The sequence below is a fragment of the Nematolebias whitei genome, chromosome 16, assembly GCF_014905685.2.
Source record: "Nematolebias whitei isolate Nwh7 chromosome 16, NemWhi1, whole genome shotgun sequence".
Lineage (NCBI taxonomy): Eukaryota > Metazoa > Chordata > Actinopteri > Cyprinodontiformes > Rivulidae > Nematolebias > Nematolebias whitei.
This window is the reverse complement of record NC_056513.1, coordinates 2813515-2831496: the sequence shown is the minus strand read 5'-3', so window position 1 is coordinate 2831496 and position 17982 is coordinate 2813515. Positions and strand designations below refer to the sequence as shown.

The 17982-nt window shown below is 45.5% G+C and overlaps 1 protein-coding gene across 1 annotated transcript in view; it reads right to left on the bottom strand.

The window, feature by feature from the left end:
* rgs12b (regulator of G protein signaling 12b) overlaps positions 1 to 17754 on the bottom strand; it is a 56105-nt gene extending 38351 nt beyond the window's left edge. Inside the window, exons 1-5 of the mRNA XM_037690433.1 lie at positions 16678 to 17754; positions 16171 to 16410; positions 12805 to 13776; positions 5574 to 5667; positions 5430 to 5531 (exon numbers count right to left, since the gene is read on the bottom strand). Of these exons, the coding sequence (XP_037546361.1) occupies positions 5430 to 5531; positions 5574 to 5667; positions 12805 to 13776; positions 16171 to 16410; positions 16678 to 17754 (2485 nt within the window). The remainder of the gene's footprint in view (positions 1 to 5429; positions 5532 to 5573; positions 5668 to 12804; positions 13777 to 16170; positions 16411 to 16677) is intronic.
* Between the last annotated feature and the right edge of the window lie 228 nt (positions 17755 to 17982).

The following is a 17982-nucleotide window of genomic DNA, read 5'->3' as shown; positions in this document are numbered from 1 at the left end:
TAAGCTTCGGCTGACATAAACACGGAGCGCCCACAAGATCAGCTGCAGACCTTAAGCTTCGGCTGACATAAACACGGAGCGCCAAGTACTGAAGCCACATTTCAGCTGCAACACGACGTGTGAAACGTCCCGGGGTGCTTAAATAGCACCGCTAACACGATGACTGTAAGCCGTGTGCGATTGTTTGCGTGCGTGCACACGAGTGTGTATCTGAGCTGCCTGTACGTGTACAGAGTACACAGAGTATCTATGTACTTTATGTACTTTTGTGTTTGAGGCCTCACTGAGTTGAACGCCAGCGCTCATTAGAAGTGCGGCCCAACACTTGGAGTCCAATTATGCGCCCCCCCACCATCAGAACACACAGACGCACCCCTCCCTCCTCTTCACAGCACAAAGCTCGCTCTGTCTGCGCACATCGCTGCGTGCACGGCACAAAGCACGGCCGAACAACCGGAACAAGGTAGAAGAGAGGGGGTGGGCAGAAGGACACCCCCTCTGTGAAACTGTAAAACTGACAAAAAAAAAACTTGCACAGTTTTTATTATGATTAAAAAACGTTTTGCATAATTTGTGCAGACGTTTAATCGTTTGGTTCTTCCAGTGATCGCGACGTTCTGTTCCTGCACCCACGGATGGCAGCAGCTCGACTGATCCTTGGACTCGAACACGTCGTGTCACGTGTCGCCTCCCGACCGAGCTCTGGGCCAACACGGGCATGACACGCGGAAATAAACACTTTGATTTAGATTTGACAACAATCGTTATTATTTTATATTATTTTATGTATGAATGATTCTGTTCGGTCCCTGAGACCGACTCCTGTTGCGACTTGGTGCTTTACAAATAAACTGAATACGGCAATTAAATATTTAATTGGTCGTAATAAATAAAATGGAATTTTTGCTTGTTTAAATTAATTCTAATTTTATAATATTCCAAAGATAACGAATAGGCTGACACATGTCATGTTAGCATTTTGCAAATAAATAATAATCTAATTAGCCAATGCTAATAAATTCTTGCATTGGCGTTTTTTGTTTGTTTGTTTATGGAAACTGGAAAACTTTAAAATGCGATAAAAGCCTGCGGCCAACATCCTGATCAGCTGATTTAAGTGATAAACAGGAACATGTTCATGTGTGTGAAGGTAAATCCTCCAGTCTGTCAGAATTACGTCGCACGTTTAATGGTTAAATTAAAGATTAGCGATTAAAGCTTGTTGTGTTTTATATGTAGATATATGTTGCAACTTCTGGTTTCATAAGTTTAATCTTTGTTCGTTATGATCAGTTAACACTAAACTGACTTTACACAAAGTGTTTAATAGTTTACACAGTACACATTAAATTTCATTATAAATTACTGCCCCGTGTTGCTCTGCGGCGTGAAAACATCCACCGCTGTAACTTTAAGTTTATTAGCGTTTGATTTTTTTCCGTCTTCTTTGCCCTGATGTTGGTTGATGAGGCAGAAGTGCCTCAGGTGAGCGTCACTCCCTCCACCATTACAGTTACCTTGTTTGTGTGTCTGAAGTTAGAGGCAGAGTTTTCTGCCTCGAGTCTTTTGGATGAAGATGAAACGTTTCAACAAAGAGGAACCCGTCCAGAGGACCTGGCTCAGCCCTTCCAGGTGCATTTACCTGCGCGTGCATCAGGACACCTGACTCGCCTTTCACAGCATCAGCAAGCAGCAAGTCTGACCGACTTGTAGCAGGAGAGCTTCTTGCAGAACGAATATTTGTTTTCTAAATCACAGTCATCTAAAACAGGAGGAAGCGAGTAGCAGGTAAGAACTTCGCAGACCAAGAAGCGTCAGATGAACGCGAGTTTAAAAACGTTGAACGACCGGTGCACGTGGTTTTAGTGAAACACTGAAAGCAACAAAAACAAGATCAGTGCAGATCAATCACCATCAATATCAGCTCCTGTTGGAAAATCGAACTTAAATCATGAAAAATTACAACGTTACGCAAGAACAATTTTAGGCCCGCTCTCTTTCTTTGCGCTTCCTGTTGTGTAGTAAACAGAGAAACAAAAATGCAGAGACGATAAAAACCAAGAGGAGCGGTACTGAAGCAACGAGTGGTTTGGTTGATCTGCTCCCGGGGTCCTCCGGTCAAACAACGGAAACATTTAGCTCTGATCTGTATCTCGGCAGCATCGTGTTCGAGAGCGGGACTCTCCTTCGGACTCGGCCAGCCCTCAAAAATAAACTCGCACAAACAGACGAGCCGTGACGACAAACACACACACATTTTTTAGTTTACACTAAAAGTAGAGCGTGCTCGGCTTTGTGAGTGGCCTAGGACAACGGGAACAGAAAAATGCATCACCTAAAATAACTCAAGGATGCAGATGTTTCCATCCGAGGACGAGAAAAGCTGTTTGAGATTTTCTCTTCACGGAAGCTGTGGAGCAGAACTAAATGGGCAGATTGTTAAACTAAACTCATGGCTCTCAAATGACTCGACCTCAAGCATCACTTCCATCTAAAAGAAGAACAAAAGATGAATTTGTGCAACAGCGGAGCTATTTCAGCAGAAACAGTCCAAGTGTGCGGTTACATAAAGTACAACCTACTTTGAAATTCAATAATTCACAACTAATAAAGATGCACAGTAAAAGCCCAAACCTAAAATTAAAAACATTAAACACAAGTCTGGACCCACTGAGTTCTCCTGAACAACAGCAAACTACAAGTAAAACGACCACTTTCCTCTGCTCCTCCTGATGTTCTCAAATCAACAAGAATGAGTAGAAACACACAGCAAGACAACATGAAGAGTGCGAGCCGAGTGCTAAATGACAGCTGAAGTTTGCTACAGAAGCTAAAACTGAACCATTACAGCTAAAACTGAGCCATTACAGCTAAAACTGAACCATTACAGCTAAAACTGAAAGCAGCAGATCAGTAGATAAATAAAGCCAAACAGATGCTAAGGAAAAGCTTAGCAGCAAAACAGAAACATGTTTCAGCGAAATCAACTAAAATCTGCAAACCTGCAGTTAAAGCTAAAAGCAACAAAACATACGACAAAAATATCCAAACAGAGTAAAATTAGCTAAACTGTATGTAAATGCTAAAAGAACCATATCAGTTACCGTAGTTGCCACCGTACACGGTGCACCGCCGTATTTTTTTATTAACCTTTATTGAACCAGGCAAATCCCCGTGAGATCACAGGTCTCTGTTGCAAGGGCGGCCTGGACCTGCAGGCAGACCAACATGCACGAGCAGAACATTCACCCAGAAAGACCCGAGGTCCAACCGGGGATTGAACCCAGGACCTTCTTGTTGTGAGGCAACGGTGCTAACCGCTGAGCCATCGTGCTGCTGTATAAGTCGCATCACTCCAAATACGTTTAATAAAGTGGAAAAAACATAAATAAAATGCAGCTGATTTGCTCCAGGAGCTCCGGAGCGTCTCGGTGGCTTGGTATGGCAAGCTAATGTCTCATTAATGTCCACTTTTACCCACTACTGAGACACTTGGCTTGCCATATTACTCGAGCACCCTCTAGTGGCAGAAAATGGTAGTGTTCAATATTTTCCATGTCAGAATGAATGAAAACGTCAGATCTCAGCCAAAATAAATATGGTTATAAACATGGGAACAAAACGTATATAAGTCGCATGCATGCTAATTTATGCAAAAAGGTGCGACTTATACAGCCAAAAATACGGTACTCACAAATTAGCTACTAAAATTAGCTACTTGCTGTCATGAAGAGAAAACAGAACTAATTTACTGGCTGTGAATTTTTAAACATGATGTTATGCAAGACGGAGGTGAGCAGCATTCTGTGCCAAGTCAAGTCCAATTTATTTATAAAGCACATTTAAAACAACAGCTGTTAGCAAAGTGCTTAACGATAAGATCAAAGGCATTAATTAAAGAATAAATCATTGAAAGCGTCAAGAGTAAAACATAAAAAGATAAAAACAATGAAATACTAAATCAAATCTGTGAAAACAGTTTGTTTTGAGGAGATTTAAAAGCAGGAAGTTCGTTCAAGCTTTATTTATACGAGTTAGTCTCATTGAGCCACGAGGACTCGTTTACAGCAGAGACCTGTAAGTGAAGGGGGAAGGAAGTGAAGGGGCCTGTCTAATGGTGGGGGGCAGATTGTTCCAGAGGTTAGGGTCCACGACTGAAAAAGCCTGATCTCCTCTGAGCTTCAACCTAAAGCAGCTGGTCAGATGATCTCAGGGCCCGAGAAGGAACATCTGGTTGAAGTAGGTCAGAGATATATGAGGGTGCAAAATTCATTTTTTAATTCTCCTTTTGACCTTAAAGGCCATTAATTCACTTAAAGGTCAAAAGGAGAATTAAAAAATGAATTCTGACATGTACTGGGAGCCAGTGAAGCGAGGACAAAACTGGTGAAATATGTTCAAACCTACGAGTTCCTGTTAAGAGCTGAGCTGCAACATTTTGGACGAGCTGGAGACGTGAAAGGGAGACCTGACTGACTTCAGCATGAAGCACGTTGCAGTAGTCTAGTCGGGTTGTAATGGAGGAATGGACTAGTTGTTCAAGGTCAGATCAGGTCAACACTGACTGAAGCTGAGCTACCTGCCTTAACTGGAAGAAGCTTTTTAGTAGAACAGAGTTAATCTGTTTATTAAACTTAAAGTCTAAAACCATCCTGAGATTTGTAACAGACTGTTTAAGGTATGGTTGAAGAGAGTCCAGATTTGCAGGACCAGAGACAGAAGTAGAGCTAGGGCTAAACACGATGACTTCATTTTCTGATCGTTGAAAACTAAAAAGTTTGACGTCATCATGCCTTGATGTCATCAAGACATTTAAACTGAGGGTGGATGGAGAGATAACTATTTGGTTTTAGGGCAGATAAATCTGACAATCATCAGCATAGCAGTTAAAAGAAAGACCATGTTTCTTCAGGATAGACCCCAAAGGGAGCAGATACAGTGAAAACAGAAGGGGTCCAAGAATAGAGCTCTGTGGGACCCCGCATGAAAGAGGCACTGAAGCAGATAAACTATTACCAACATGAACGCAGACACTCGTTCTAGCGCTGCACCTGTAATCCCAACCCAGCGTTCTAGTCACAGTAAGAGGAAACGGTGTCCACAGTCTCAAACGCAGCAGTAAGGTCCCGGAGTACAAGTACCACAAACTGACCACAGTCATTTACTAACACAATGTCATTACAAGCCCTTACTAAAGCTGTTTTGAGGCTGTCTGGTTGTTTAAAACTAGACTGAAAAATCTCAAAAATTCCATTTTCATTCATAAACTCGTTTAAATGAATAAAAATAATTTTCTCCAAAATTTTAGAAAGAAAGGGAAGTTTTGAGATTGGTCTGAAATTAAGATTCAGTTCAGCGTGTGCCCGTTCACGTGCTCCTCTGTGAAGAAATCCGGCCCTGCTCCGTTTCTAGAAGACAACTCTGTTAACGAGTGCGTCGGTGTTGCCACGGCGACGTGGGCTGAGGGCTCGTCATGTCATGCGAGGACGGGCCGCTATCGTCAGGGATGCACACGTTTCGAATGGGACAAACTGCACGAGAGACCCCGAGCTCGATAACGACACTTAACGAACAGAACGCGTGAGTGCTCCTCACCTCCAGGTCGTCCAGCGAGCGAGCCATGCTGAGACGTTTGGAGCGTCCGAAGGAGCGTCGGGCCGAAGAACGCTGAGGGAGAGGAGGGAATCCCATCGTCAGTCCACGAAAACGACCACCCTGACGACAAAATATATTCATGCATTCAATTTGAGCGAGTTACAAATTAATCTACAGTTCAAAAAACTCAGTGACAAATCTCCAAAAGTCTTGAAAACATAAATCTAGTTACATTTTTTATATAAAGTGTAGATATTTTATCCACTGAGCAGTCTGGCTGACTGAGTGTTGTTGGACCCACAGTAGTTGTGTTGATTTTAAACACTTTTATTAAAAAAAATAGGGATAAAGCAGCTTAAACTCTTTAGATGTTCCAACCTTTTAATAAAAACAACTCAAAACTTCAAAAACAATTCAGACCGTTAAAAATAACTGCAACAGACAGAAACTTAAAGATGCAAACATTTGGTGCATGCACTGTAGTTTTAAAAATACGCTCCTCTTGTTTAAGATGATTAGTTTTAATTATTATAATTTATAACAAAATCTAATTTAAATGACCCCATCAGGTGAATTATTCAAAATAATGTAGCAAATGCACAACCAGGCGAGTTGTAGGAGCCGAAGGCGTCGGTGCGTGGAGTCGAAAAGTTCCTGTTCTCTGGAGAAAGGCACATTTCTTCCACGTACAGGCATGTTGTGAAATGTGCCTGCAGTGTCGGCTACTACTGAGTCACCTGCAATGATATTACTAAAAAACACGGTGACACACCGGACAGATGTCATAAGAACGGTGGAGGTGCATCATCTGTTCCTCACTGAAGAATCTGAGGAACAGATGACCAATCACGTGAAACGCGTTAAAACAATAAATCCATTTTGACGTTTGCAGAACAGGCTGTGACAACCACGTTAAAAGAAAAGCACTGGATTGGTCGACTGCTGCAAAGTTCATGTTCATGAGGTGAGAAGTCGTGCCACCATCTTGCTAGGAGCTACGTAGCATTCTTAGCATGGCAGCAGATCATAAATATCTGAGGAAAAAATCTAAACTCAGCCAAGGAGCGCAATTTTTGTGATCACTTGTAATGATCAAACCCCAAATTTTAAAAAAAAATTTGGAGAAAAAAGTCAGAATTCTTCTGAGATTAAAGTCAGAATTACGTGGAAAAAAGTCTAAATAATGAGATTAAAGTCAGAATTATGTGGACAAAAGTCTAAATAATGAGATTAAAGTCAGAATTCGAATTCGAAGAGAAAAAATCTGAGATTAAAATCAGAATTCTGTGGAAAAAAGTCTAATGAGATTAAACTCAGAATTCGAATAGAAAAAAAAATCTGAGATTAAAGGCAAATTCTGAGATTAAAATCAGAATTCTGTGGAAAAAAGTCTAAATAATGAAATTAAAGTCAGAAATCAGAGAAAAAAAATCTGAGATTAAAGGCAAATTCTGATCTTAAAATCAGAATTCTGAAGAAAAAAAAGTCAAAATTCAGAGAAAAATGTCAGAATTCTGAGATTAAAGTCAGAATTTGAGAAAAAAAAGTCATCATTATGAGATTGAAGTCAGAATTAGGATTAAAGCCAGAATTGAACTGAATCAAGCTGCTGTTTAATGCACTGTATTATTTTACATTATTAATGTTTAGTGAATATCTTAGATCCTTATATACCGTTCCTTTTTATACTTTATATTTTTGCTATTTTTGGGTGTGACTGGGACCTTGAGTACATAATTTAGTTCCACCTCATGTACCCCATGTGATGAGAATGACAATAAAGAACCTTGAATTCTGAGATTAAAGTCAGAATTCTGAGATTAAAGTCATAATTTGAGATTAAAGTCATAATTTGAGATTAAAGTCAGAATTGACACGAGGCGTTTACAACGTGTGGCTTCGACATGTGAACAACATGATACAGTGTAGCAGCTACAGATCTCACCCAGTGCCACCAGTTACCATTCCAGTGCATTTCTGTTCCAGTGGTGGAAACCAGCTGATCCGAGTTATATTTAAAGGAACTTGAAGTGACGTGATGCCATAAACCACCAACAACGAAAATGAATGGCAACACCGTCAAGATTTATTACAGCACCATCTGACGATGACATCACCCCGCTGAGTGGTGCAGTAGATTCTGGGAGCACTGATGAAGTGGTGAACTCATGAGTTCATAACCTGCTGCCTCACAACTGCTGCTCTGTCAGAAACACAGAAATAATCCGTCTTCTCTCTGCACTGTCACAAAGAGCAACCGGACCAACTCTATCTACTGCAGGAGGAGGCACATGTAGGTGGCAGCTGCTGATCCACTAATCCATACATCCATCCGTCCATCATCCATCATCCACTAATCCATCCATCCATCATCCATCCATCATCCACTAATACATACATCCATCATCCATCCATCATCCACTAATACATACATCCATCATCCATCATCTTTAGCAGCGTCTTCCTTGTCGGGTCACTGGTGTCCATATCCAGCAGTCACTGTGCAAGAGGTGGGGGACACCTGGACAGGTCTCCAGTCCTTCACAGGGACACCTGGACAGGTCTCCAGTCCTTCACAGGGACACCTGGACAGGTCTCCAGTCCATCACAAGGACACCTTGGACAGGTCTCCAGTCCATCACAGGGACACCTGGACAGGTCTCCAGTCCCTCACAGGGACACTTAACGAGACAGCCATTCCCTCTCCCCTCTGTAATTAAACGATGCCGACAGGTTTGAGACAAACGAGAGCTGAGCTCCTGTTTCTGAGGCGTCTGCATCTCTTCAGGCGGAGCCAGTGGTGTTGCCTGGATACGGAGTCGATGTGCGTTTCCACGTGCATTTCTGTGTGCACGTCAGAGAACGAAGATGTAAACACTTGATTAAATGTGTGGACACAAGCACATGACCCCTCTTGGTCCAGGTCAGCTTCAAACCTGACCGTGACGACAAAGTTTAACAGACCAGCAAAGATTTTAGGAACAGCTGTTGTGAATTCAACAAAGTGTTTGGGGCTGAGCTAGACCAGAGAAACAAACCTCACAGCTCCTACCTGCTGAGCTGATCTGCTCCTCCTCTTCCTCACACACACACATGCGCACACACACACACACACACCAGCCACTACATAACGAGCATCTTTCCTGTTTACAACAATTCACCTAAAACCGTCGGTGAGCAGAACCGACATCGTTCTCTCGTTTGCACTTGAGACACGTGAGGACTTCCTGCTCCATTAATCGTGTTTCCATCCAGATTAAACTTCGAGGATCGTCGTGAGGCACATTTAAAACAACCGAGCCGTCCTGGTGTCAACTAGAAGTGTTCGTTAGTGCCAGGCTTCAGAAGGGACGACCTGAAGAGGCTTCACGAGGACGGCTGAGGTTTGCAGTGAAACAGTGCCACCGTGTGTCGAGTTACACAACGTCCTGAAACGTTGAAAACGAGTTTAAAGTAAATAAAATGATCCTTTCATATTTAGTTCTGAGTTTGTTAACCCGCTCACAGTGAACTTTAAAACGGTTCAGTGTGAGGACGTTGTTCATGAAGCTTCACGTCCAGCTTCCTGCCACCGTCGGTCTCTTTACTTTATTGTAAAACTTCCTGCGATTGTCCCTCGTCCTGGGACGCCGTCCACCCATCGGCTTCACAAGAAGCAACAGCTTCAAGGAAACTGTCCTCAGTACGTTTCCTACATGTAAATACAAATGGAGTTGATGTTTTATAAACAATAATTAACACGAATGAGTATTTCTGCCAGTTTGAATGTTTACGTAGCAGGAAACGGCAAATACGACCTGACACGAACATGCAACGCCGTGTCTTTAACTCGGACACAATGTTAAAACATGTGTGGAAAAACTAAACGCACACCTGATGCTTCCATTAAGAATACGAGGCAGCCTGTGCTGCTTATCAAGAAGATTCATCACTGGAACGCATGAGCTCCTTTATAAAAGTTTACGTTTTAGCAGTTAGCTGCTCTGAAACGTTCAGGTGTGTTAACTCCACCCCAAGGAGGAAAGACACCAGAAATAACCTTTGACTAATAACAGTTGAAGGACGTTGGGCTGGGAAGAGTCGTGAGGCCACACACAAACACTGCAGCAGGTATGTAGTGAAAAAGTCAAAGGTGGACGTTCTCATCAGGTCGAGGGTGAGGTCCTGCCTCGAGCGGAGGAGTTCACGTTCAAGAGGAGTGAGGGAAGAACGGAGCGTGAGATCGACAGACGGATTGGTGCAACGTCTGCAGTATTGTGGACTCTGTGCCGGTCCGTTGTGGTGAAGAGAGAGCTGAGCTGTAAGGCAAAGCTCTCTGTTTACTGGTCGGTCTACGTTCCTCCCCTCACCAGAGGAAGAGGATGGACGGACGGACAGCCCTCCTGATAAAACTGTAAATTCCAACATGAAATCTTTCCGTCACCATGAAACAGCGTCCGCATCCTAAGTTTGAAGCGGGGACCGTCGTGGTGCGAGCCGACAGAAATAACCACGACAGTTTGTAAACAAATCGTCTGAGTGAACCAACAGCTTCATGGCCGTGTTGGCAGAACAAAGACTCCAAGGTTCAAAGTTGCATTTGGACAAACCACGAGTCTCACGGGAGACGAGTGATGCACTCGTTATTTTTAGAGAAAACCAAACACTGAATGTCAGAACAAAGACGTCAGACCAACTGTGAAGCACGGTGGTGGAGGGTTGATGTTCCACAGCCGGAGTCTGGACACCTTGAAGTCATCAAGATGACCACGAGCTCTTCTGAATACCAACATATTTTAGAAACAACCGTGGAGTTGCTGCACTAGAGCCGAGGCTCAGCCCAAGCTGGGTCACAAACAGGCGGCTGGTGCAACAACAGCCGAACGAGGCGAGGTGCGTGCCAAATATCTGTGGTAAAGACTTTAGGAGGTCTGCGTAAACCCACAGCAGCAAACCTGAACAAGATGAAACAAAGTTGTAAAAAAGAGCAGGGCAACACAAGATATCACTAAAGTCACAAAGAAGACAAAGGAAACCAGAGGAGCTGCGCTTCCTGTGAAAATGCAGTGTGAATACTTGTTGCTGAAGAACTTGCTGAAAACAGCTGAAATCAGCCAAAAACATGCTGAAATGGAGCTGAAATGGAAGAACATGCAGCAGAAAAAGCACACGTTTGCTGAAATACCGGTAGGTTTAAATAAGCACAAATGAGCACAAAAATTAGGAAAATAGTGAAAAAAGGCTGAAATTAGCTAAATAAATAGCTGGAAAAGTAGCTAAAAGGCAGAACGAAGCTTAAACTACCCGAGGGAAGCAGAAAGAGCTGACATGAGCCAAAAATCTGGAATTGGCTGAAAAAGCTAAAAATTAACATAAAAACAGCTAAATAGCAGCAGAAATGGCTGAAACTAGCATAAGTAAGCTGAAATTAACATAAAGAAGTTAATTAGGCTGAAAGTAGCAAAAAATTATCATGAAAAACTTGAAATTATCTAAAAACAGCTGAAAAATGCTAAAAAAAAAAAAACGTGAACAAAAAAATAGCTGAAAAGCATGAGTTTAAATTAGCAGAAGAAAGAGCACGTTTGCCCAATTAGGCTGAAAGAAGCAGAAATTAGCACAAAAATGTGGAAATTATGGGAAAAAAAGCTGAAATAATTTTAAAAAACAGCTGATAAGTAGCTAAAAAAAAGCAGAAAGAAGCTGAAATTACCAGAAAGAAGCGGAGAGACAACATGTTTGCTTAATTAGGCTGAAAAAGTTGACATGAGTGCAAAAAATGTGGAATTAGCTGAAAAAGCTAAAATTTGCATGAAAACAGCTAAATAGTAGCTGAAAAGCAGAAAAAGATGAAACTTGCAGAAATAAACTGAAAGGAACATAACAAGCTGGAATGGTCAGAAAGAAGTTAGAAGAAACACAAAAATGTTGTAGTTAGCAGAAAGAAGCTGAAAGGAGCGTAAAATAGCTGAAGTTAACTGAAAGTAGCTGAAAAAACATTTAAATTTGCAGCAGGAAGCTGAAAGAAGCAGAAGCAGAACAAAATGTGAAAGGAGCAGTAAAAAGTTGTAAAATGAGCTCAGTTCATTTTCTATGAGGAAAAAAAATGTCAGAAAAGGCTAAATATCTCAAACAGCTAAAGATGCACCAGCATAGCAGGATTGTCCTGAAAGAGCTGAACGTTTTGATTCATGTTTTGTTGAAAGAGCTGAAAACTGCGGGACGAGAAAGACGCAGAAAAAACGTCCGGAGGACGAACGGCTGAGTGTGAACGCTTCGTGAACGTTCAGAGAAAAACTTCGGCTGAGAGTCGCTGAACAAACCGTCACTCCAGCTGCTCACCACTCTTCGACTTCCTGCCTTTAGACTTTCATTAAATATTAGAAACCGGCTCCTGTCCGGCTGCATGGTCCTCCTGAGACCTGGTCAGCACCAGGTGATTCTGCCCTCTCTCACACGACGCTTGCAGAAATAAAATCCTGTTACCACCAGAGCGCACGTGACGCTCGTAGAAATAAAATCCTGTTACCACCAGAGCGCACGTGACGCTCGTAGAAATAAAATCCTGTTACCACCAGAGCGCACGTGACGCTTCACCGCTTCAAAAGGCTCGAACGGAGACGGGTCAGGTCTCGTTCTGCTTCTTGTTCCTGTTGTCAGTCATAAGGAGCGTGAACGGTGAGGCTAATTTAAATGTTAAAAGAAACCAAAGGTTGCGTGAATCTGCACCAGCATCACTCGGAGTCTCATTAAGGTGGAGACAGGTGGTGTTCAGGTGAAGGCAGATGTCTGTTAGTGCATAATACATGATGGGGGAGGGTCGTGAGCCTGCGGGCTGCTCACATTATTAGCTGGGTGAACGCAGTTAATTTAAATTTAACCAGAGGGAAAAGTCATTCTTTAGATGAGTAGGTTAGTCACATGCACAGTCGTGCACGGTGTAATCTGCAGTGGACTGTGACTACGTCCACCAATCAGTCGAGCACTCGTGGATTTATAGTTTCAATAAGCTGCGGCGGAGGACTCTGGTCAAAGCGACTCCACAGCAGGGATGTGTGATGTGGGGGGTGCACGCCGCGGCGGGGGCTTCTCATCTCAGAGCCACTTTTGACACGACTCTCTGAGCGAACACCCCGACGCCCTGCTCTTCACAGAAAACTTCACGCCGCTGCTTTGATAAAGACGAGAAGTCCCGACACCTGAAGGAAGTTTAGTTTGTGGAGGACGTACCTTCTTCTCGCCCTCCTTCCAGGTCCCTTCTCGCTTCTTCTCCTTCACGCTCCTCCGGGCTCCGGTGCGTTCCCGCTCACCGAACAGTTTCTTGGCCCACTCGTCTTTGTGCGCAGCCAGCCGGTGAGCGTGGGGAGGTGCAGGAGGAGCCTGGCTCCCACCAGGCTTTTGCAAGTGGTCCCCAGGGGCCAACGGGGCCCGGTAGCGGTCTGCCGGGATCTTATTCATGGGCGGGGGCAGAGTGCTGCAGTTGGCTGAAGACCACCCGTCGGTGGACTCGGCGTAGGACTCCTGGTCGCTGCTCAGACCTTGGAAGTGGTGGCGGTGCTGCTGCTGACGCCAGTCTCTCAGCACGTGGACGGGCAGCCACCGCTGCGGCTCCACCCCTGCTGCTCCTCCAGCCCCTCTCCTTTCTCCTCCCACAGCTGCTCCTCCCAGCTTCCCCGACGAGTAGTGGTGTGGGTGGAGCCCTCGTGAAAGCCTGCCGGGGCCGTCGGGGTGAGTCGAGGGGAGAGGGAGAGGGTGAGGGAGGTCAGCGAGGTGCGGATCGTGGAGGTAGTGGCCGTTTCTCAGCATCGGAGGCGGCGGAGGAGCGGCTGCGGCTCCTGGTGTGGGGCTCCACGCCTGCTGGGACGAAGGCGGGCTGTCCCAGTGCCGCGCCCCGGGCGTATGGTTGTGACTGGGAGGACCACCCAGGTCCACCAAAAGCACTCGGTTGCTCTTCTCTTCGGGTAAAAAGTTGCCGATCCCACTGTCGCTGTTGCTGCTGGTGCTGTGGTTCTGCTGGGCGTCGTTGTCCGGATCGTGAAAAGCACGCGCCCGAACCCCCTCGATGTTGTCTCCCATGTCCCGGTAGAGGACGGACACAAACTGGAGGAGAGGCTGAGAGCTGAGGGGGAACTCCAGGCAGCCTCCCGTGTCTGGGTCAGGGGTGCACTCAAAGCCGAACCTCCTGGCGACCCCTGAATGGAGCTGCAGACGAAACAAGCGCAGAGTTACTGACGCCCGAACAAAACTTAATAAAACTAAACGCTGGAAAAACATCCTGAGGGTCAAACTGTGGTTTACTGTTCCCTAAAATATTCAGAAATACACAAGTCCCTCGTTTATCGCAGGGGATCCGTACCCTGAAGTGAAAAAACGGCAAGTACTTATAGTAGTACTAATAGTAAGTAGTAGTTTATGTTAGTATACATATATATAAAGGCATTTCAAACCCTTCCCGTACTCTTTCAATATTCTAAACAATCGTTCTAAACCAACGCTCAAAAGAGACAGAATGTCATGATTTCAGATCCCTGCCTCCTCTTAGCCACGCCCACTTCTCCGCTCTGCACGATGAACAGCTGATCAGCTGCAGCAGGAAGTTTATCCTGCAGCAGTATGGGCTGAACAAAGTGCAGGAGGTGCTAAATAATTCAAAATCATTTATTTTAAATAAAAATTTCATGCCGATCGTGCGGCTCATCCATCAATCAGCCAACTGTGTCTCATGTCCACTCTTATTTTGAAAAACCGAGATAGAGCGAGTCCGCCATAAACGAGCCGTGAAGTAGCGAGAGGCTGCTGTATATCAATTTACAGATGCTGAACTTAACGTTGGAGTGGTAGTAGCTGACAGTCGTTCACAACACGTGTCATTAACAGATCCCGTGACTATATCTCGTGACACCGAGCAGAATAAAGCTGCAACTTCTCCAGATTAAAAAAAATCTGGCGTGAAAAGCAGTAGGTGACGTGCATTTTTTAAGGAATGCAAGACTTTCCATCACGGTTTTATTTATTAAGTTCTGCCAGAAAAAGAGGCATTTTCAGCATTTTTAACGTTATATTGAACTCAGGACAGGGCAGCACGGTGGCGCAACTCTCAGCGAGCAGGTCCCTGGTTCAAATCCTGGTCTGGGGGCCTTTCTTTGCATGTTCTCTCCGTGCTGCGTGGGTTTTCTCTGGGTACTCCAGTTTCCTCCCACACACCAAAAACATGCATGTTAGGCTGATTAACTCTAAATTGTCCCTAGGTGAGAGAGTGAATGGTTGTTTGTCTCTATGTGTCCCTGTGATGGACTGGAGACCTGTCCAGGGTGTCCCCCGTCCCTCGCACAGTGATTGCTGGACATGGGCACCGGCGACCCCCGTGACCCAAAAATGGAAGAAGCGGGTAAAAGATAATGGATGGATGGACTCAGGATAAATATAATACAACTTTTTTGTTATTGTTCATGAAAACAAAAGTCCTTGAGTTTTCCCTCATTTTTCTTTAAACGCCGTATTTTTCGCTCTACAAGTTTTTTCTATAATTTACATGCCCTGGGACAAACACGTCGAAGCGACGTATTTATTTATCAACTTTTGGCTGAGGTGTGACCGTTTTCACTCATTCTGAATGAAAATATTCAACACCACCATTTTCAGCCGCTAGATGGCACTCGAGTAGTATGGCATGCTGTTGTGTCATGTAACAGGTAAAAGTGGCTATTAATGACACAATCAGCTTGCCGTAGCCTGCCACCTTGGTTCTGCTCGCTGCTTGAAGCAACCGTCAAACCAGCTTCATTTTGCTGCACCGCCCCGGCACAATGCGGCTGATGTGACCATTGAAGTGCATTTATGAAGTAAAAGTTCAACTGAGACACACCTTTACTATAAGGTGGAGCAAACAAATTATTGTTTTTAAGTGTTAATCTTGTTAAATTCTTATTAAAGTCCTCCTGTGCACGCTCCCGCAGCCGCCGTTTGGCAGCCAATCGATTTTTGGCACAACACCGGCCCACATGTCCAGGTTGTCAGCGATGACGTATAATAGATGCGACGTAAACGGCGAAGCGACGTATTTATGGATTTTTCCACTTCGTTAAGACATATCTGGACTGATGCGACTTATAGGGCGGTGCGACGTGTACGGTGTAAAATACGGTAAATCCTGAAATTCCCGGAGATACTTCAGACGCACAAAATGGTCAGAATGTCCTGGTGCCTGCTCAATAATCCAGGTAGATGAATCTAACGAGGCTGAGTCAGGTCTTCTGTCCAGAAGACCCAAAACATTCAGAACTCGGCGCCTTAGGTGGCGGGTAGTCACAGATAACAGTAAGAACACTAGAATCCAGTTTACAGCAATCATTCCTAATAATTAATTCATTATACTGTATATATCAGCAACTGTAGGAGAACATGAGCTCAATGATGGTACCAGTATTTATACATGAACATGTCCAAATCTCAGAAAGATCTTCTTTTAATCAGCTGATCTGAGATTTCCCTGTCTGGAAAATGTGAAAGTCGTTCTCCAAGTTTTCACTGATTTCCAGAGTCGCTGGGGGAATCTCATTAATTTGTACTTCCTCACTTCTACCTCCACGTTTTTACCTGGTGGTGACAAAGCTCTGGATCCACGATGAACACGTGACACGAAGTCCTCAAACCCGCTTCCTCGTCTCGTCCGTCGCTGAGGCGATGGTCGTCGTAGTCGTCCGAGGCTTGCATGGTGACCAGCCCGAAGAAGCGCCGGTCGTCGGGACAACAGGCGCTGAAGGCCAGTTTCTCTGCAGGATAAGAGGCCAAGACGTGACCTCTGTCACTGCACAGGCGCACACTGTCGTGCATGACCTGGACGGAGATAATGCACGTTATTACCTGCAGCCAGGGAGACTGGCGAGGCCAGAACCCGACGCAGCGAACAGACGGGCTTCATGAACAACGACCACGTTTATAGAAGTTACTGCAAATTATCTGTAGTTCTCATAACGATACAAAAACACGTCTGTCAACGCAGAAAGATTACGTCTCGACCGAAGCCGAGTCACGCAGCTGTCGAAACTTGTGTCGATACGGACTCAAAGTTTCTCAGCAAGTTAACAGAAGATGCAGCCTGACCTTCATGAGGACCAACGAATGAATCTTCTGCTCCGCCCGGAGGCGCCTCATGCTCCCCCTGATGGCTTGCACACTGTCACTCTCCAGGTTGGTGCCTGTGGAGGCGAGCTCAATGGAGCCAAGGTAGCCAACAACCATCCCCACGTTGAGGATCCCTTCGCTGGGTTCTAGGACAAAATCTCCACCTTCTCCTCCATCCAAGTCCTGCTCTTCTTGATGGTGATGGTGGTGAACGTCTGACTCCAGGAAGACCGAATCGTCGTTCAGAACCTGGGCCATCTCCTCCTCAGAGAGAAGGTTGGGGTTGCTCTGGGAGCGAGAGGGATTTCGGTACGGGAAGAACTCTGGATCAGACACTGGACGAGGCTTTGAAGTCGAGGCGACGCCGGGCCGGTCCTTGTCCGAGCTGCTGGACGAGTGGCTGGAGTTCTCAAAGATCATGTTGAAGATTCCTCCAGACTGCAGCTCTGCCACCACCCTCTCTGCTCTGTTGATGCCCAGCTGCTTTGAGTCCCGTTTGGGTTTGTACCTGCCCCAGTGAGCTCCGGAGCCCGACCTGCTGCTGCTGCTGATGTTGTTGCTAACGCTGTTGTCATAGAAACCGTCCAGCTCATCTTCGCTGGAGCAGGAGTCCAGAGGAGCCGCCGCCACTGCGTTGCTGCTGTGGTGGCGGCTGCCGGGGGTCCTTTGGTGGTGGTGGCGCTTGTGATGCTCTCCCTCAGCAATGACGAGCTTGAGAACACCAGAACATCGTCCAATCAGTTTGACGACGTCTTCATGCGACGCCTTGGAGACGTTGATGTCGTTGACGGAGAGGATGTAGTCTCCGGAGCGCAACCCCACGTAGTCTGACGGACTTCCTTTCAGGATGCAGCTGAGGACACAGGGGCTTTGGCCCGTCAGCGTAAAGCCGTAGCCCGTCCTCCCTCTCGCCACCTCCACCGCCTTCATACGACCGTACTGAGCAGGAGGTGGGGGAGGCTGAGGACAACTTATCCCACCTCCGACACAGGGGCGTCTCCTGGACGGTGCGTCCAGCTGCCTGGACATTGTGCCAGGAAACCTCTTCTGATCCATCGTGCGTGGAGCGGCCGAGCTGTCGGGCGTCTTCGAAAACAGGAGCAGCGGTTCAGAATGCAGCACATGGGTGAGAAGCAGGGGTCAGTTTCAGCACAGCTCTGCTAGTGGTCCCATCCAGGTGTCAGCCATCCACCCACACACCTGAGGCACAAAACACACAACCAAGCAGAAGAGTTGCCGTTAGCCACCTTGATTTCTGCTCTCACGTGCAATCAAATAACTACC